Here is a 21,255-nt window from a genome sequence, read left to right as displayed (position 1 = left end):
CCCCTGTCTGTACCTCGCTGTCATAACACCTCACCTTTGACCTCGGGGGTCAGACAGGGTCCCTGGGGGGTCCCCCCCACACCCCACCCCACTTTGACCTTCATGGCACGATGGGACAGTCCTATTCTCTTCGGCTCATCGCACCAGTCCTGCACTGTGGCAGTGGTCCTACGACACACTAGTCAGATGACTGGTCTTGTGATCGTGTGTGTGTGTGTGTCTGGGAGAGGGGGATGGTCAGGTGACACTGCTTACTTCTGTAGCGCCTGCTGTTGCTTTGGTGGGGCTTCCTACGGTGGCTCTTAAGGGTCACATGGAGGGGTCTGTGGGAGAGAAGAGAGATAGAGGGAGGGCCTCTCCTCTCCTCTCCTCTCCTCTCCTCTCCTCTCCTCTCCTCCACTCTCCTCTCCTCCGTGGTCGTTCATGTGAGGTGGTGTCCCAGATAGTTCCTTCGTATCCTTGTCTTCCTGTACACGCCTCTCTTTGCGTGCATCAGTGTGAAGTCGTGTCCCAGATAGATCTGTTGGCAGATATACCGTAGAAGGCCTTGTTGTCGTTGTTTGGGTCTTAGTTTTTTTTTTTTCCTCTCTCGGATGCCAACATTAAATTGGATTGGTAAATGAAGTGAAGCCTCAATAATGTATGATTGTGAAGCAAAACTCAGTCTCCATAACTAGCATAAATAAGCACCTTGAGATTGAGCCATATTAGAGGCATATGGACTTGAGGGTCTTTTAACCTGCAAGGTGAGCTGTGGTGTTTTAAGGGGTTATGAGGCTGCCTTTTCCTATATTCCCTTCTTTTCCTTCGTTTTTCTTTTCTTTTTTCTTTTCTTTTAATGTGGGTTCCTGCGTTTCCAAAAATGAGGTGCTGTTAAAATGCCATTTTATGATTGTATGATCTGCTTTGCTATTCCATAGTCAGGCTGATGTGTACACACACACACACACACAGAGAGAAAGTGTCTGAGGCAGGACTCAGGAGTGAGTGTAGGCGTCTGGAGTTCCTCAGTCAGGTCTCGTTCTCTGCCCCTTGTTAGTGTGTCTCCACACACACACACACACACCCTCTCTGCATCAGCGTCCTCCTGTCTCTCTCTCTGGGGTTCCTCCAGCAGGTCACGGCCCAAAAATAGCTCGGGCAAGCAAGCACGCGGACAGGCGTCGTTTCAACTCGAGCGCTCATTCCCTCGCTCACTCGCTCGCTAGAAACCGCCGGCTGTGGGGCCTGGGCCAGGTCTCCACGCTGCCAGATTTCTATGGGAATACTTGGCCATCTTCCAGACAGCGGGTTTTCCTCCACCACCCTCACCCACCATACCCACACCCCCTCCTCACCCTCATTCCCTCCCTCCTCTCCCTCCCCTCCTCTCCTTTCTTCCTGTGCTGCTCTCTCTCTCTCTCTCTCTCTCTCTCTCTCTCTCTCTCTCTCTCTCTCTCTCTCTCTTGCTTTTTCCCCCCTCGTCTTCCCGGCTGTGATCTCACTGGCAGATGAGCTTGCATTCCTGGCGAACACATGGTCTGCACGTGAGTGTGTAAACACCGACACACTTTCTGATGCATGGACACACACACACACTCACACACACTCTTGCTGCTCCTACTGTTGCACTAGCTGTTGCCAATTTTCTGATTGGTTTACCTTAATACGACCATTAGGAGGCAGGAGGAGAGATGTTTTTGCTTATTTATTTAGTTTAGGCCCTCATAGTCATTAATTATCTTATGTGTTGATTTAAAGGAGACCTGGCAACGCCCACAATGACTGATCCACTCCCACTCATTCTTCTTGAGCTTTTGGCAGTTGAAGCCTGATGCCTTGTTTTTAATTTGGGCTATATTTCAAATTGTTGTAAGCATTTTATTTGTGTTTTTGAAGTATTCATCATACGTGTGTGTGTGTGTATTTAACTTTAGACACTTGAATAAGTGTAAGCCTGTGTGTGTTCTCCAGAGCAGGCAGCACCAGTGTGTGTGTGTGTGTGTGTGTGTGTGTGTTTCTGATGCTTCAGGCTAATGACTCAGCGACTGTCGAACTGTTAGCCGCAGCAGCGGGCGTCCGCTAATGAAGATCTCTTTTAATATGGTGTCATGATCATCCAATTAAGAGAGCCATTATCCTGGCCACCGGCCCTCCCGCCACCCCTGGGATCAACACACACACACACACACACACACACACCTCCCCACAACAGTGGCACTTTACTAAACAGACTCAGAGGAAGAGAGGCTTACTTTAGTTTAGACTGTGCTGGCCTTAAATGTATTATTTAGCTCCTTTTTCTTGTTATTCTCTTTCCTATTTTTCTCTCTCTCTCTCTCTCTCTCTCTCTCTCTCTCTCTCTCTCTCTCTCTCTCTCTCTCTCTCTCTCTCACTCGGTAAGGTCAGTGAAGTCTCTGGGTGTAGCACTACCTTAGTGTAGACAGCAACGTGTCTACCGTCCACTTGTGATCCCATTGCTTAAGACGCATTTTGACTCATCAAGTGTAAACAGGGTCTTTTGTCTTTACTTGATTGTCTCTCTGTGTTTCTTTCTCACACACACATTCACAAACTTGCTCGCTCGCTCACTCACTCACACACTCACACATACTCACTCACTCACACACACACACACAAACACACACACTTTCTTTCTCTCTTTCTCCGAATCCCTTCCTCTTTCTCTCTATCTCCCCGTCTCTCTTCAGTCACTTCCTCTTCATCTTTCGCTCTATCTACAGTTTAATAGAGGGCATGAGGCTCAAGGCACAAAGCTGCTCTTGTTTTTTTCCCTCTCTAATCTGAACATTTGACAGGTTACCTTTGCCGGAAATTCACATGCATTATGTGATTTAAGGGGGCATTACTGGTTCAATAAGTGAGTGTTTTAAAGCTGTCGATTTCTCTCCCTCTCTCTGTCTTCCCATCTCTCTATTGAGCTTGGGATTGTGTTGCTGTCAAATCGCAAAGAATTGTGGAAATTGTTGTGTGTATCTGTGTGTGTTCCTGTGTCCTGTAGTGAATCTGTGCGCTGCTGACCTGTTGAATATATACCTGCAATTAACACCCGTCAGCCTTCGGGTTCCTTTTAATATCATAGAAAGGGAATTTCAACAGAATCTGATGTAGCCCTACAGAATGCCGTTACAGTAGGCACAGCTAACATTACCAGCTGCTCATACACTTACTGCAAACAGATGGCAGCAATTGCATTTTTGTTGTTTAAAGCACACCCGGGTACTGTGTGTAGTGTACACATGTGTACTGATGTATATTAGGATTATCTAGTGCATCACGCTTAGACAGCCACAACCTGTCTTCAGCTGAGATCAGCATCCAATGGGGGTAGGCATGACCTACGTCTATTTACACCCTTTTTTGTCTGCTTTAACATGTAATCATATTAATTACTCAATTTGATTAAGGATACTGGGGCAGGTTGGTTGGAATATATGTTGGTCTAACAGGATGTTTATATGAATGTATTAATGATTCAAGAGGGTGGTGATTGATTTAATAAACAGATGTTAAACGTCTCTCCCCCTTTCCCATCTCTGTCTCTCTCTTAGGATCTGTCAGGCTCGATAGACGACCTCCCGACGGGCACCGAGGGCGCCCTGAGCCCTGGCGTGAGCACGTCGGGCGTGTCCAGCAGCCAGGGCGAGCAGAGTAACCCGGCGCAGTCGCCCTTCTCCCCCCACACCTCGCCACACCTGCCGGGCATCCGTGGGCCTTCGCCCTCCCCCTCCGGCTCCCCCGCCAGTGCCAGCGCATCCCGCTCCGGACCGCTCTCGCCCGCCGCTGTGCCAGGTGGGTGCAGAGAATGAGACACACACACACACACACACACACACAGGTTCACTCATGCACCTGATGCATGCATACACACAGTTAAATATAGTCATTACAGGCTCCTTGTTATATGATGGTAACTCTCCATGACACACACATACCCACTTTAGTCTGCATGGTCTACCTCCTTTATTCTCCAGTTATATTTACTTGCATGCTTTTACTCTTTACTAGCATAATTTTGTTCTTGGGTAATCTTTACAATATAATGATTATTCTCATACACACTCCCAATATAGACTTGGCTTGGATTGTTACAAGTGTTCTACACAATTGATTTCCATATAATTGCTTATTCTCGTTCACTGGGCCTCGTATGGCCTGATAATCACTCAGCACACACTCAAAGAAGCTTGTTGGGAGGGTTAGTGCAGTGCTCTCTCTGGTGTCAGATACAGATGTACTTGGCCTACATTGTCTCCCTGACAAACACCATGGCAGCACGTCATTGCTGTGTTGCCGCGAGGCATTTCCTGTGTCTGTGTCTGTGTGTGTGTGTGTGGCCCTGCAGCCTGGTGTGCCTGTAGGCGAACAGAGATATGTGTGTGATCTTACCTACTTGGCTCCGGCCACCTGTCTACCCCTTTAACCAGCGCCACAAGGCACAGGAGAGTTAGGACCTGTCTAAGGGCACTGCACTGATAGAGGAACATAGAACATAATGACGAACCTTAATAAAGTTATATTTATAAAGATATTTAGCAGACGCTTATATCCAAAGCGACATGGACTCGCAACACAGAAATGGAACCTCAGTGACGTTACTGCTGCCCACATAGAGCTCAACAGTCCCTCCCACCGCCGATTCACGAAAGTAAGAATTGAAAACAATTTCTCCATTGAGAACTGGAGTGTAAGCCATAAAATCGTAACGGCTATGACAATCGTAACAGCTATGACATGACTAAGCGATTGTATATGCTCATATAGACACCAAAAGTTCATGGGGCATCAACCTTGTTTTGAGAAAAAGAAAATGTATTCGCGATTTAACTGAAAAGTATTACACTACCCAAAATCTTAACGCGTAAAAGCCGGTTAAAGAGCCTTTGATTGGTAGAGAGTCGTCTCGTTAATCGCTGGAATCAAGATGGATACCAAGGCTGTCAGAACTAATGTTTTGCCATTCGATGAAAACTGTTTCTCATTTGAATTTACTCAATGGGAACTAAGCTCTCTCGGAGGAGGAGCGGGACTGTTGAGCTCTATTACGATATTTAGAGTTTGATTTGTGGATACACAAGTGAACATGCCTTTTTGATCACCTAGATGTAGAGGTTCAATTCAAAGCACATTGATTCCCCTCACACAGAAGTACGCACTTCAATCAAATGAAATCTGTCTCACATGCATGCGGCGATTGCCATACGCAAAGCTGTATCCCTCCGGTGCTACGCTGGTAGATCATCCATTGCACACTGTTATTTTTCGGCGACCCAATATACAATATACTCCTTCATAGGGCCCCAGAGTTCTAGCACCATTGACTACAACCTCCTCCCCGTTCCTCCCAAACAGGAAACCAGATGCCCCCCAGGCCTCCTAGCGTGCAGTCGGACGGCATGCTCCACTCCTCCATGAACCAGCCACCGATGGGGCAGGACCGGGGTGTGTGTGTGTGTGTGTAAACTACACACACAAAAACACACACAATTAATAATTTTATTTGGTATGACTGATATTGATTACATCATCTAAATATTCACAAAGAACGTGTGCACACGTGCTGCACACACACACACACACACACACACACACAGCACAGATGGCAGTGCAGTGGCAGGATGGGTATAAGTGCCTACCTTCACTCTCCTCCTGCCTGGCTCACCAGAGGCTGTTTGTGTGCTGACAGACAGTCAGTATGTTTCCCGCTGCTGCTGCTGGTCCTTCAGGGTGACCCTGCAGACTGATGTCTAAATGTCGTTGTCTTCTTGAATCTTTATCTCATCTGGGAGGTATTCCATGTATGTGGTTTAAAGTGACAAACAGTGGTTAAGTTACTGTAACTCTGAGTGAGTAGTAAACCTTCGGAAAACAGAGCTCTATGGATTTATTTTGCCAGTGACTATCCTAACTATACTATGTAATTATCCTGGGTTAAGGGCCGTTCACACCAGGAACGATAATGGTAAACATAACCATAACCAATGATAAGTGATGAATATTAGCTGGAACGATACTTTTTTGTTGTTATGTTTAGTTATTGTTCTTGGTGTGAAAGGCCCTTTATTCACTAAATCACTTACTGAGTAGCGAATGCCACCCTGGTGGTTTGCCCTCTGTGTGTATGTGCTCTACACTTCTCTGTTTGGGTCGTCCTGAATGTTCTGGGTGTTTGCAGCACACTTGTTGTTATGCCACACCATCACTCTTCTCTCGGCCACTTAGCCTCTGTCTCTCTGTCCTCCTTTTTACCTGATCTCATGCTATCTGTCCATCCATCTTCACCTTTGTGTCACCTTTCTCTCTGATGCTTCTTTTTCTTATCTTCTGTTTTATCCATTTGCTTTTATCTTGAACGTCTGTTTCTTCATCTTATACTCATCTCCTCTCTCTCTATCTCTTTGTGTGCGTGTGTGTGTGTGTGTGTGTGTGTGTGTGTAGTCTACATGAGGAACCCTCAGATGCCTCCGTACGGCTCGCCTCAGTCTGGCTCCGCCTTATCTCCTCGCCAGTCCTCAGGAGGCCAGATGCATGCTGGGATGGGTCCCTACCCACAAAACAACTCCATGGGTAACTACGGCCCGCAGGGAGGCCAGTATGGCCCGCAAGGTATCATCTCCTAAACAGTGTAGTTTCCTCAAAGCACCCAAAGTACTCCAAAGCCCCCTATTCTAAAGAACCCGTGCCAGCAAGGTATGCCATCTCAAAAGATGCTATCCCAAACCCACATCCTAGACGATGCAAGTACCTGATCAGAATGGCCCATCATAAACAGTATACATCCCTCAACATACATTGTCGCAATTAGGGCTGCACAATTATTGCAATCGCAACTTGAACCAATGCAATTATCGAGTTGCAAAGTCTACAAGTAATTGTGCATGGTTAATCTTGTTACGTTTATGATTTTTTTTAAATTCATGTCATCCTCCTTGTGTGACGGACAGTGAAACTCACCAATCAGGAGTGCTGTGCTTCTCATATGCTTCTCTAGCCATACTACCAATCAGAAGTAGCACAACGAGAGACATTTGGATTATTGAAATGAATCTTGACATAGTCATTCAAAATCATATCGCAAATTGCAATCGTAACATATTTCATATTTTTTATATCATCATGCAGCCCTTGTCACAAATCTCCTTTTTAAACAGTAGAGTGCCCCAACTACTGACTCAACCTCCTATTTTAAACAACACAGTGCCCTTAAAGTAACATATCCTAATCTCTTATCCTTAACAGTTCAGTAAAGTACAGCCATTGCAGTTTAACTGTGGATCTTGTATGTACGGCCTCTGTTAAGAGACCAGTAAGACTTCTAATACCACTAAGATATCAGTCATGTCATGATCCTACAGACATTAAGATGGCTCAGTTTGTGTTTCTATCTCACGTTTAGACCCAGACCAACACGCACATGCACAAGCAAGTCACGGGCAGGGCAGACACACAAACACAGAGACCCAGCCGCTCACATTGGCCTCTCTCTCCCTCTCCAGGTTATCCCAGAGGACCCTGCTGGCTATGCTGGCATGCCCAACGCCAACTACGCCGGGCGGGCATGGGAGGCTCCATGAACCCCATGGCTGCGCAGGGCGGTGGGGGTCCCTACGGGGGGATGCACCCAGGGCGGATGGGCCCGGGGCAGATGGGAGCTCGGCCCTACGGCCCTGGCATGGGCCCCAACATGGCCGGCATGCCCCCGCAGGTGCCCTCGGGCATGGGCCCGCCGCCCGGCATGAACAGGAAACCGCAGGAAGCGCCAGGAGCTGCAATGCATCATGGTCCTCCCACTAACTCCATACACAGGTAAGAGGCTCTGCTCAGTGTTGCTCATAAGACAGCAGGACCGACAGCAGCTGGTAGATTGAGAGTCCTGGGGAATTGTCATTCCTCTGAGAAGATTTAAGAATAGTGTTTTTCACTTGTGATGCACTTGAATGTGTATAATGTGTATAATATTGTGAATCGACATAATGTTATAAATAAATGTAAGCAGTAGGTTTGTATAGGTAGTTGGGCTGATTTCAACCATCAAAAGCTATGCGAACCAGTCAGTGTGTTTGTATGCTTTGTGTATGTCTATAGTTTGTGTACTGCTGAGTATCTTTCCTTTAAACTTGTAGTGCATCATCACTCATCATCATCATCATCGTCATCTTCATCATCTGCAGACTGGACAGGAGTAGAGATGAGGGAGTTAAGAGAGCAGAGGTTGAGGTCATCAGAAGGAGCAGGTTCAGAGGCGGAGAGGTTCGGAGAGGTACAGAGAAAGACAGAAAAAGGCAGATCAGGGCAGACGAAGGTCTGGGTGGCAGCCGTCCACCACTCAGTAGGTTCATTACAGGTTCATGCCCCGTACCACATTAGGGACCATGTGCTTGAAGCGACCCGGGTTCCAGTCTGACTCGGGTCATTTCCAACTCCCACCCCATCGCTCTCTCCCACTCTCTTCCTGTCACTCTATTGGATTAAAGGCAAAAAAAAGAAAAAGAAATTACCATTTGTTTGGAAGTGGAGCCCCAACACCACCTTCATCACCACTGCACTCAGAAGAGAACCTGGAAGCACACCCCATCTGTGATGTCGATTTAAAGAAAACGCAGCTACAGCTTTTGTTCAGTCTTGTGTTGGGTTGTGTTTGCAGCACTGACCTCCAGTCAACAACAACCACTCATCACAAACATTTAAAATGGGAAATGCTTTTCTTCTTCCAGGCCGCCAGGCTACCCGCAAGGCATGCCGCAAGGCATGATGGGACCTGGCTCCCCGTACTCCGCACCCCTAAACAGCATGCAGGGGATGATGAACCAGGGAGGGCCCTACCCCATGGGGGGCAACATGGCCAACAACACCCCAGGTGAGCTCCACACCTGTCCCGTCCTCCCCCTGTCTCTCAGTGTGCTTCCTCTCGCATGGCCACACGTTAGGACTCCTCTGTGTAGCTGCTGCTCTGCATCTCTGCCAAGTTACATTTATTCATTTGGCAGACGCGTTTATCCAAAGCGACTTACAGCAATAGAATTACATTTAAGCATTTTAACATTTAAGCTGCAGAGCTACAGCAATAGAATAAGATTGAAGCTTCAGTGCAGAGCCTGGTATCTTCTGGTAATCTCCAAAACAACACTGGACTTGGGATGCTTCACGTGTGAATTTAAATGTTTTATTAAATAGGCCAATGTTTCTCTTAACAGCAACATTTAAAGCCTTGCAAATGCTCTCGAGATCCAGACTATGTGACTGTGTCTCTGTTCTGCATGCCGTTTGACTGTGTCTGTGTGTGTGTGTGTGTCTGCCCTCTTAGGCATGGCACCCAGCCCAGAGTTCGGTATGGACGTGAAGATGAACCAGGCCCCGAAGATGAACAACAAAGTCGATGGCACCCCTAAGACTGAGTCTAAAAAGGTATCGTACAACGAAGTGGACGCCACCCCCAAGACCAAGCCGAAAAAGGTAGCGTTCAGTTTGGCAGGGTATTTTAACCTTGGGAGTGAAATCAATGGAAGACAGCTTTAGGGTTGTCTAAGACCCTGTAGGGAGCCCCCCACACACACACACACACACACACACACACAAACCTGAATGAGTTGATCCCTCACCTGACCGTCACCGGATGCGATGAGAAGGAAATGGAGAAATCTATGGGGGAGGCTGATGAGTATTGGCAGCTACAAGAGTCGTAATGCGAAGCCTCTGTTCCAACCTCTCCCTCTCTCCATCCTGAGGTCTCCCCGTAGTTTTGTAGGTCACAGTAAAACAGGCTGCCTCGTAAAAGCCAGACATTTATAGAAGTGCGTCGCCCTGGAAGGATGTCAAGCCATCTCTCCTGAGCAGTCTCCTTTTATTCCGTTTGAGTGTGTGATTTACAGCCGCGTGTGGAGAAAGAGGAGACTCTCCACTTTAGACTGCGATGAGTACAGAGTCACTTGTTCTGAGATTTGAGGAGACGGCCATTATGCAGTTCTGCTATGTCATGTTTTCTTTGGCCTTTTATTTTGTAAATGAGCCTTTGAAAAGAAAACGCTCAACGATTAGCAGCCACTTTGTGCTCTGAGGAGCAAGTCAGCGGATCATACTTAATAGAATTGTGCATGGGGGACTTTGTGTTATATTTGTAACATCGCTGAAGAAAACAGTGCCACTCTTTTGGGCCGTTATTGGAAAGCTTAGTGTTATCCTCGGTTTGTTTTATGCCTGTCCATGCTCTGTCCTGTCCGTCATCAAGTTAGACAACAGGTTGGTAATGGAGTGTGAAACCGCTCACGCGCTCTCTGGGTGTGTCTCTGTTGCTCGGCGTGTTGCAGAAGTCCAACTCGTCCACCACCACCAATGAGAAGATCACACGGCTGTACGAGCTGGGCCCGGAGCCCGAGAGGAAGATGTGGGTGGACCGCTACCTGGCCTTCAGCGAGGAGAAGGCCCTGGGCATGACTAACCTGCCTGCCGTCGGACGCAAGCCCCTAGACCTCTACCGCCTCTACGTCTCCGTCAAGGAGATCGGCGGACTCACACAGGTAAGGGAACAGTTGCTCTGTCGGTGTGTGTGTTTATGTTTATGTGTGGGTCCATGTGGTAAGAGTGTGAAAACCTTGAAGAATATAGTCCTTATAAGTGTGTTTGTGGTGAACAGTTTTATTTCCGTTTTGCGGGTGTCTTGGTAGCTGTGTATTGTCATTGTGGTTGTGGTTGCGACCGTTCTTCCCAGACCACCAGGCGAGTGGTTTGAATGATCGGATCACGGTGCACGGTGCATCTTGCATTTAGCACTATACACTTCCCATCATATCACCCAAGAGATTTTTTAAAACTAAATCCAAATGATGAGAAATAGTGAGCAAAAGGAATTACAGTACCTTTTAAAAGTCAGGGTCACCGAGAAATGGAGAGAAGTCAAATCGTCATAAATAGCGTTTAGAAACTTTTTATGCAGCAAAGCCCACTGGCAGGCGGTATAGCGATGTAGAAAATAGTTCTATCTCTTGAGCGTCAAATCCATAAATGTGAATGTCGCCGCCACTGGGCGTTGGCCTTAACGGTCTACTAGTGCTTCATTCTACCAAGTGAGTTACAGAAACAGTGGCTGATACCGACACACTGTCCCCTTCGGCCCTACACAGGTGAACAAGAATAAGAAGTGGCGTGAGCTGGCCACCGCACTCAATGTGGGCACGTCCAGCAGCGCCGCCAGCTCCCTGAAGAAGCAGTACATCCAGTGCCTGTACGCCTTCGAGTGCAAGATCGAGCGCGGGGAGGACCCGCCACCCGACATTTTCACCGACAACAAGAAGAACCAGCCCAAGATCCAGCCTCCATCCCCAGGTCAGTGTTAGCTTCCCTGTTCCTCCGGCCACAGTCCAAGCTACACCGGGCACGTAACTGAAGCATTCCATTGACGTTGCGTCTGTGCTAACATTTAGCCTCCACTATAATCAATGGAACTGGCTACAACAGACGCGTTAGCGGCGCGTACGTTTGAAATATTAGACCAGACTAAAACTATTTTTACGCTATGCGAACGGAACACTTCAGTTCCGGACCCAGTGTAGCCTCCCTGTAAGACTGATGTATATATGTCTCTTGTGTTTCTAATGTCTGGCGTATATGTGCAATTTTTTGATGGATATTGTATGGGCTGTCAGTGTGTTACTGTGGGAAAAAGGGTTTTATGAGGAATTATTTAATTGGTCCATGCATCACTCTATTCTGTAGATTCTAAATTAGATTTAAAATTGGTGCTTAAACACTTTAATTGCTAGTGCTATTGTATGGTGAAACTTTTGAAATCTTTTGAAAGGGTTTAGATTTGTTTCAAGTATTGAGGTGCGTGCGTGTGTATAGGGCTTATAATGATTGTAATAAAGGTTAATAAAATGTATTTCTGCAGCTCAATGCGCTTTACTGGAGACGTTTGGCAAGCAGTATTTGGAATGTGACGTATTCCTGAACAACACTCAAGTGTTTGTTCTGGAATGTGCACTCCTCCAGCTCTGTGTGGGTGTGTGTGAGTTTGTTTTGGAGAGGCTGCCCCCGTGGCATGGCACTGGTGCCCAGCGGGCGAGAGCCAAGCTTTGGCCACGTGCATCTGACGCCCCAGCCTCTCGCAGCCCTGTGCCAGCATGGGGACTCTTGGCCAAGGCCCGCATATTTGGGTGGGGGAGAGGCTGTGTGTGTGTGTGTGTGTTGGCATCCCAGCGTGGCGTCAGCAGAGGGGATTCCTGTATGTGTGTGCTGGGCATGGGGAGCTCTTCTCCTGGCACTGGGTCAGGGATGCAGAGCTGCTGAGGCTACTGCTTATGCACCCTCTATCGCTCTCTCATTCTCTCACACACACATGCTCACTCACCCTTTAGCATGCTCGCTTCATCTTTTCTCACACTGTTCTCTCCCTCTCTCTTTCTTTCTCTCTCTCTTTCTCTCTCTCTCTCTCTCTCTCTCTCTTCTACACTGCTCGCTACATGGCCCTGAGCTTCACAGAGCCCCCCCCCCCCTCCCATTCACCCCTAGAGATTAAAGCTCAGACAGAAATTGATGAATGGGGAGTTGGGGGCTTGCCGTTTTGTGTGTAAACCCCCCCCACACACACACACACACACACGCCGCGCACACCCCACCCCTCCTCTTGAGTTCATGCCCCGTCACGGGAAATCCCTACTCAAAAAGGGGGGGGAGAGGGAGGGAGGGAGGGGGAGAGAGAAAGAGAGGAAAGGAGGAGCAAGGGGGGTGTGTGAGAGAGTATGGGTGGAAAAAAAAATCAAAGGGGGAAAAAAAGGCGGCACGCTGCCTGAGTAAGTGTGTGTGTGTGTGTGTGCCCTGTGTGTGACCCTGCTTGTTTACACACTAATGAAAGGGAAGGCATGACTCATCAGACAGCCGTGCTAATGGCTAGAAGAAGAACCAATGCCGTCTCTGTCTCTCATTCTCTCTGTCTCTGCCTCTCTCTCTCTCTCTCTCTCTCTCTCTCTCTCTCTCTCTCTCTCTCTCTCTCTCTCTCTCTCTCTCTCTCTCTCTCTCTCTCTCTCTGTCTCTCCTTGCATTACACCACAGACAACGGCCAGTGTCTGAGCCAACAGCCAGCCAGCCGGCCACAAGGACGATCACAGTCCCTGCCTCTGTCACACACACACACAAACACTCTCGGCCATAAAGTTGAAGTCTGTCTTCTTCAAACATGTTTTTAAACACACTTTCTCTGGGCTGAGCATATGTTAACGTGATGGGGCTCTAAGATGGGGGCATTTTTGCTGTGTGTGTGTGTGTGCACTCGCGCACAAATTTTAGCTGAAGAGTCTGAACTTTAATTTTCTATGTTTTGAGACTGGGAGTGATCTGCACAACTTATGGGTCATGGCACTGGGAGCCTGATTTGGTGGAAGAGAATGACATTGTATGTTATGCAGTGTTTTCTGTTTCAAATATGTGTGTTGTCCTGTATGCAGTCTGCTCTCTGTGTGTGTGTGCGTGTGCCTTGGGCTTAATGCTCTCCATTTTAATATACTGGTATATAGCATACGCCTTTGTCACAGGCTCACAACGGCATGTTTGCAAATCGAACCTGGGCTGACCAATTGTGTGTGTGTGTGCACTGGGTGCTCTCTAATGCGTGCTTATACTGGGCACCCTGTATCTGATGTTGGTCTGGGTGTGTGTGTTCACCCCTGCAGCAGGATCAGGATCGCTCCAGGGCCCCCAGACGCCCCAGTCCACTAGCAGCTCCATGGCCGAGGGTGGAGACCTCAAGCCCCCCACCCCCGCTTCCACCCCCCACACTCAGATGCCCCCCATGCCAGGAGTCAGGTACGTCACACTCCTAACCCTGACCCCCAACTCTGGCCTCTTTAAGCACAGGATATAGTTCTAGGGCATGTTCTCTAGAGTGTTCCGGAACCTGAGAGCTGTGCTGCCTCCTGATTCTGAGCCCAGGGCGGCTTTGACACCTTTTCCATTTTATAGAGTGGTGTGATAACCTTGCACCTTTGAGCCTAATCTCTCTCCTCTCTCACTTCATGCACTTTTTCTCTGAATTTCTTTCTCTGCCTTGAGGACACTCTTTCTCCCTCACTCTCCCTTCTCTTTCTTTTGCTCTCTCTCTCTCTCTCTCTCTCTCTCTCTCTCTCTCTCTCTCTCTCTCTCTCTCTCACTCTCTCTCACTCAACCATAACAATACCAAACCATGTTCTCAAAGCACATACAGCCCAGAAACCTGTATCTGAATCTCTGTGTTTCCATCCCCCTCTTCCCTTAGGAGTAGTGTCAATCTGCAGGACCCCTTTGCTGATGGTGGAGACCCAGCCTTCCCCCGACGGAACTCCATGACACCCAACTCGGGCTTCCAGCCTGGCATGGGTGGTCCGGGCATGGGGATGGGACCTTACGAACCCAACAAGGACCCCTTTGGTGGCATGAGGAAAGGTGAGTGTTGGCACAGGAAGAGAGCGAGGGGGGCAGTAGATTTGCCAGGGTAGTCGGAGTGGGCAGGGTAAGAGTGCGTTGGTTTAGGTTTTGTAGCAAGGTTTCCACCGTCATAGAAATCCAGGTAAAGTCACAGAATTTTAAAAATCCAATTTTCTAATCTTGGAAAAGGTCATGAAATTCAGTACATTCACAAGTTTTGGAGAAGTCCTGAAATCCCTCTCATATGTACACACGGTTTTGAAACTATCCAAGTAACTTGATACGAAAGACTCACATGTTTCATCATGCCCCTCCCATCATGTCTCCCTGCAGCTGGGGAGCAGTTCCTGGGTCCCAACCAGGGCCCCAACGCCCCCATGGGGGAGCAGTTCAACCGTGGCCCCCCAGGACCCATGGGAAACATGCCCATGGCCCAGAGGCAGCAGTACCCCTACGGCCCAGGATACGACCGAAGGTACGAGCTGCCCACAGTGACTCTGTCTGTCTGACTGGCTGGCCTCACTACAATTTTGGATGCCCTGTTGGCATAATAAAACGCCAGTATTGCATGTTTCATTACATGGTGTGTGTGTGTGTGTGTGTGTTCTCATTACATCCTTAACATTTGAATCAATGCAAACTATACATTCTGTTGTCACAATATCCGACTTAAAAGTTTTTGCTTTAAAAAACAACATGTTAGTAGGAGCACCCCTCACTCTGTGGGCAAATGGCCGGTGTGCGTGTGTCCAGTTTGACACGTGCCTTTCTCTGTCCGCTACAGACCAGAGGCAGGTATGGGTCCAGATGGCACCATGGGCCCTGGCTCTGCTCAGCCCAACATGATACCTCCCAATGCCGACACGGGGATGTACTCTCCCAACCGGCCCCCACACCAGCAGAGGTGAGTGATATACACACATACCTCAACCACACACACTTACATACACACACACACACACACACACACACACACACACACACACACTCCTAGACATCTGGAAAGGTGAAAGTATAGATGCCTTAATTAAGATCTGTACAGTCTTGTGATTGTTTCTCCAAAAATACTATCAAAGCATATGAGCCTGTATGCTGCTGATTAACACAAAGCTGAACAAGGACTATCAGATAAGGCTGTTTTTAAAGCTTATTTTCTTGGTACATGGCTGCTCTAGAGAGGCTCAGACTCTGCGTCATGGCCAAGGCTGTGTAAATGTTGTTCTCTGTGTGGTATTTGTCTTTAAAAGTTTTGTGTTTATCCGGAGCGTTCATGGTCTAACTCTCGAGTCCTCCTTCTGCAGGCATGATTCCTATGGTAATCAGTACCCTGGCCAAGGGCCGCCCCCTGGTGGCCCCTACCCCAATCAGCAGCCGGGAATGTATCCACAGCAACAGCCGGTGAGTGACACTTCAAGTAACTCATGTCCCTGTAATGCTCAGTGCAAATTGTGTAATTCACTTAGGGTGCTTTTAAAAGTTTTATGAAGGCATTCAGAAAAGCTAGCAGGCACTTGTGTTGATTACAGCCTAGTCATTTAAGATGGTGGGTTACACCTGAATACACCAGCATACCTTATATCACCCTGTTAAATGGCTGGTGGTGTTTGGGTTCTCGTTGCAGTTATATCAGTATGAAGTGTTATAATTTTGTTATACTATTGTTAAGCTACTATTGTTACATTGTGCTGTAATACAATACATATCAGTTTCAAGGCCTTTTGCCTAGATCTTTTGCGTCTGCTTTGTTGTTGCTTGATTGTTTGCATTGTTCCTCGCTTGTAAGTGGCCTTGGATAAATCCTCCGCCTGAATGACTTTTGCAGTGCACTGTTTTCATGCGTTATTCCTGACTAGTTATTATTTTTTGTGTGTGTGTTCTGGGCAGAACTACAAGCGGCCAGTGGACGGAGGCTACGGTCCCCCGGCTAAGCGGCATGAAGGCGAGATGTACAACGTGGCGTTCAGCGGTGGGCAGCAGCAGCAGCCTCCCCAGGGACCTCCCCAGGGCCCCCCCAACGCCCCCCAGTCCCAGCAGGAGATGTTTAACCAGTACAACCAGTTCCCTGGCTCCGAGCGCCGGCCCGGGGGCCCACAGAACCAGTTCCCCTTCCCTTCGGACGGGAACGGGGTCCACCGACCGGCAGTGGCAACGGTGGCGGAGGAGGGGGTGGCCCGAACGCCCAGCCTTCCATGCCCCCTCAGATGATGTCGTCTGTGCCCGACGGGCCGCAGGGCCCCATGTGGCAGGGCCGTAACGACATGAGTTACCCCAACTACCCCAACCGGCAAGGCCCGCCAGGCATGCCAGGGCAAGGCCCGGGGTACCACGGGATGAACCGCTCGGAGGACATGATGTCGTCGGAGCAGCGCATGAACCACGAGGGTCAGTGGCCTCCCCACATGAGCCAGCGCCAGCCCCCGTATGGGCCCGGGGCCGGACCGCCCGTCTCGCGCTCCCTGCAGCCCAGCTTCCAGAACCAGAACCACATTCCGCAGGTGTCCAGCCCGTCGCCCATGCCTCGGCCCATGGAGAGCCGGACGTCGCCCAGCAAGTCGCCCTACATGCACTCCGGGCCGCCCAGCATGAAGATCCAGAAGGCCGGGCCCCCGGTGCCCGCCTCGCACATCGCACAGCCTCCCGTGCAGCCGCCACTCATCAGGAGAGACGTGGCGTTCCCGCCCGGATCGATAGAGGCCACCCAACCTGTCCTCAAGCCACGCCGGAGGCTCACCACGAAAGACATCGGTACAGGAGCTCGGTTGACCTATTTATGACCTCTTATTGGGTGTTGGATTTAAGTGTAGTGCGTAACGGTGCATTATTGTAAGATCAAGAGGGATCAAAACCTTGGACCTTCTCATTAAGCATCATCTTTGACTTGATATTTTTAGATTGAAAGACCTGAGGTAGTTGCTCAGTTATGCCATGTGTTATATTAATACATTACTGTAATATTGGCTGGTAACATTCACCATTGTTGACACTTATAGTGGTACCTATGCAGAGCTAAAACACCTGAGAGGTTTGGTCATTTCCTTGTTTTTATGTTGTTATCGCATGTTTGTTTTGTTGTTTCACAACAGGAACACCAGAGGCATGGAGAGTGATGATGTCACTGAAGTCCGGTTTGTTAGCCGAGAGCACGTGGGCCCTGGACACAATCAACATTCTACTGTATGACGACAACAGCATCACTACCTTCAACCTCTGCCAGGTATGCACCTCTCACCACCCACATCAATACAGTCAACATGTAAACAAAAACGCAACAAGCACTTAAGACCACACTTATTACAGGAGTGTGCATATTGTGGGGGCATTAAATACATTGTTAAATAAATATACCATACAGTATTATAATATAGTGTTACAAGGGCTGTGGAATGTAATGCAACACTTGGAATGAGGTTTTAAGAATGCTTTTTGAGAATACCCCATAATTCTGCTGATATCACATGTGTCAGCCATGTTTGTGTGACACTGGTCCCTTCTCTCTTGCTGCAGCTTCCTGGTTTCCTGGAGCTGGTGGTGGAGTATTTTCGGCACTGTCTCATCGAGATCTTCGGCATCCTGAAGGAGTACGAGGTGGGAGACCCAGGCCAGCGCACCCTCATTGACCCCAACGCCGTGGACCACGACCTCTCGGACAACGAGCTCCCACTGGACATGGAGGACATGGACGAGGATGAGGAGGACGAAGAGGACGATGCGCGAGAGGAGAAGAGCAGCACTGCGGACGGCACTTCGACAGAAGTCGAGGTCAAACAGGAGAAGGACGAGTCGGAAAATGACGACGTAAACGAAAAGAAAGAGGAAGTCGAGTCGCCTTCATTGTCATCGTCGTCGGCCAAAGAGCCCGTCGTCCAGCCCCTCAGCCCAGGACGGCAACACTACTCAGGAGAGGCCCAAGCAGGCCAGCAAGTTTGACAAGCGCCCCATCAAAGTGGTGCGAAAGAGAAACCCGTTCGCCGGGAGCCGGGCCTCCAAGCTCGGCCATCGGCAGTCGTTCGACAGCGGTCTCCTCCACTGGAGCGCCGGGGGTGGGGACACCACTGACCACATCCAGACGCACTTTGAGATCAGGTCCGACCCGCTGGCGTCACGGAAACAGGCGAACGCCTGTGCCAGTCAGAAGCGGAAGAGAGTGACTGAGAACGATGTTGTTGCCGCCACGACAACGACGGCGCCGACAACGCCAGGAGCAGCGCCAACAACGTCAACGACAGACCAGTCAAGCGAGGAGTCCTCTGGGAAGAAGCAGCCAGCGGAGGAAGAACCAGAGCAGCAGGAACGGGCGAAAAGTTCATCCGCGGAGACTGCTTCGGCCGACGCGGACAGGAGTCCAGCTGCCTCCACGACTGCACCCAGCACCCCAAGCACTGCCGACGAGGTCCTCTCCTCGCGGCAGAGGTCTGGAGACGACAGCACCCCGGCGGGAGGGCTAACCGGAAGCCGCAACGTCTCCGACGACAAGAAAGACGCTTCCGGAACGCTCACGCTTCACTCCAGCCGGTCGACGCAGCAGGCCGGTAGCCGCGTGCCCATTCTGGAGGACGAGCCGCACAGCAAAGACGAGACGCCACTGGGCACGCTGTCCGACTGGCAGGACTCTTTGGCGCGTCGCTGCATCTGCGTGTCCAACATCGTGCGCAGCCTGTCGTTCGTGCCGGGCAACGACCACGAGATGTCCAGGCACCCGGGCCTGCTGCTGGTGCTGGGCCGCCTCGTCCTGCTCCAGCACTGGCACCCCGAGCGCAAGCAGGCACCCGTCACCTACGAGAAGGAGGAAGAGGAGGACGAAGGGGTGAGCTGCGAGCGCGACGAGTGGTGGTGGGACTGCCTGGAGGTGCTCCGCGAGAACTGCCTGGTGACGCTGGCCAACATCTCGGGCCAGCTGGACCTCTCCATCTACCCTGAGAGCATCTGCCTGCCTCTGCTCGACGGGCTGCTGCACTGGGCTGTCTGCCCGTCGGCCGAGGCCATGGACCCGTTCCCGTCGCTGGGCCTGGGCGGCGAGCTGTCGCCGCAGCGACTGGTCCTGGAGACCCTCAGCAAGCTGAGCATCCAGGACAACAACGTGGACCTGATCCTGGCCACCCCGCCGTTCAGCCGCCTGGAGAAGCTGTTCGGGACGTTGGTGCGCCTGGTGGGCGAGCGCAAGGTGCCCGTGTGCCGCGAGATGGCGGTGGTGCTGCTGGCCAACCTGGCACAGGGCGACAGCATGGCGGCGCGCGCCATCGCCGTGCAGAAGAGCAGCGTGGGCAACCTGCTGGGCTTCCTGGAGGACAGCCTGGCCGCAACGCAGTTCCAGCAGAGCCAGGGGGCGCTGGTGCAGCACATGCAGGCCCACTTCGAGCCCACCAGCGTGGACATGATGCGGCGGGCGGCCCGGGCTCTGCACGCGCTCGCCCGCGTGGATGAGAACCACTCGGAGTTCACACTGTACGAGTCGCGGCTGCTGGACATCTCCGTGTCACCACTCATGAACTCGCTGGTGTCGCACGTCATCTGCGACGTCCTGTTCCTTGTCGGCCAGTCGTGACGGCTGGGGGTTTAACGCCTTTTCTGCCTCAGACGCCTCCTGCTCCCCCCCCTCCCCAAAGCTCCACCATCTCCATAGGATTACTTTTGTTTTTGTTTTACCTTCCTTCACCTGTGTGTCTGCACGAGTGAGTGTATGAATGAAGAAAACAGCAGAAAATGACTGTCGTATTTTTTTGTTCCCGTTTTTTATTTATGCAAAGTCACCTCGGATTCCACTAACCTATCCCCGACCCCTCATCCCACCTGTCTCTCGCCCATCCTTGGCCTCTCTTAAGGAGCGATTTCATGAAGTAGTTGTGGATTTCAAAATTGCTTCCCAACACACCCCCCTCCCCTCCGTTCTTAAAAGGAGAAGACTGTAAAGTCGAAACGACTAAACAAGACCCACCCCCAGCTTGGACGAGTGTACTGCCCTTTGAGAAGTACTGACATTTTTATATAAAGAGAGAGAAAAAAACTAGATTTAACAAAATTCAACAAAAATACACAAAAAAAAAATAACCTGAAACAAAAACCAACACAAAAAACTGTAACCAAAGTTGCCGTCTTGTTTACAGTGAGTCTGGGAGGGGGGTGATTGAGTCTCCTCAAAGGCAGGGGCAACTATGGGGCAGGGGGCAACGGGACTGGACGGAGGGGGTGTTGGAGCGCAGGGGTTTTTCTTTTCCGGGTCTGGTGCGGAGCCTGGCGCAGAACCCTCCTGTGAGCAAACGTTGCTGTAAGAAGAACTCCTCTGCGTTGGGCTGGTCGGGGAGGCAGGCCGTCGGCTGGGAAACGGGACGTGTGAACAGATGTGTACATGGGAGACTTGTGCAGTAGCTTGTAGGACGTTTTATTTTTTTCTTTCTTTCTTTTTTTTTTTCGTACTGTACACCTTAAAAAAAGAAAGAAACGGAAAAAAAAAAACTTAACATACTGTAATAATACTGTTTGACACTGAGATACGCTGGCTTGGCAGCAGAAGAAGAAGAAAAAGACAAAAAAAGAATCCTGTAGTTTTTAAAAACTGATTTTAGTTGATGTCGAGAGAGAGAGATTGAAAAAAAAGGCTTTTCCCCCAAAGTGTCGTGAACCTACAACACCCGTACCTCTTCTCTCTATCCCTCGATGACTTGACCCTCAATGAAATCACCTCTTAGGACTGGTCTTTGGCGCTAGATGCAGTCCAGGCTGCAATGTATATAAAACGATGTTGTATATTTGACATCCTTTTTGCTCTACTTCCTCACATCTCTGGCACGCTCTTCTTATGCATCACTTCATCTTGATTCATTTCTTTTCTTTGTTTTTGTTCATTCATTCATTCATTCTTTTTTTCTT

At 49.7% G+C, this 21,255-nt stretch overlaps 2 protein-coding genes across 2 annotated transcripts in view; both read left to right on the top strand.

Moving 5' to 3' along the window:
- LOC125284991 (uncharacterized protein DDB_G0271670-like) overlaps positions 1-3,809 on the top strand; it is a gene marked incomplete at its 5' end in the record, with an annotated part of 16,978 nt that extends 13,169 nt beyond the window's left edge. The window contains one exon of the mRNA XM_048229174.1: positions 3,552-3,809. Within this exon, the coding sequence (XP_048085131.1) occupies positions 3,552-3,809 (258 nt within the window). The remainder of the gene's footprint in view (positions 1-3,551) is intronic.
- Positions 3,554-21,255, top strand: part of LOC125284828 (AT-rich interactive domain-containing protein 1A-like) — an 18,251-nt gene continuing 549 nt past the window's right edge. The window contains 20 exon segments of the mRNA XM_048228959.1: positions 3,554-3,792; positions 5,353-5,442; positions 6,439-6,606; positions 7,497-7,516; positions 7,518-7,551; positions 7,554-7,806; positions 8,715-8,857; positions 9,305-9,453; positions 10,305-10,514; positions 11,118-11,319; positions 13,662-13,794; positions 14,243-14,409; positions 14,725-14,866; positions 15,176-15,295; positions 15,693-15,789; positions 16,276-16,495; positions 16,498-17,136; positions 17,475-17,605; positions 17,896-18,242; positions 18,244-21,255. The exon segment at positions 18,244-21,255 is cut by the window's right edge and continues 549 nt beyond it. Of these exon segments, the coding sequence (XP_048084916.1) occupies positions 5,361-5,442; positions 6,439-6,606; positions 7,497-7,516; positions 7,518-7,551; positions 7,554-7,806; positions 8,715-8,857; positions 9,305-9,453; positions 10,305-10,514; positions 11,118-11,319; positions 13,662-13,794; positions 14,243-14,409; positions 14,725-14,866; positions 15,176-15,295; positions 15,693-15,789; positions 16,276-16,495; positions 16,498-17,136; positions 17,475-17,605; positions 17,896-18,242; positions 18,244-19,933 (4,947 nt within the window). The 5' untranslated portion in view covers positions 3,554-3,792; positions 5,353-5,360 and the 3' untranslated portion in view covers positions 19,934-21,255.

Source organism: Alosa alosa, chromosome 20, assembly GCF_017589495.1.
Source record: "Alosa alosa isolate M-15738 ecotype Scorff River chromosome 20, AALO_Geno_1.1, whole genome shotgun sequence".
NCBI lineage: Eukaryota > Metazoa > Chordata > Actinopteri > Clupeiformes > Clupeidae > Alosa > Alosa alosa.
This window is presented reverse-complemented; position numbering and strand designations above follow the sequence as displayed.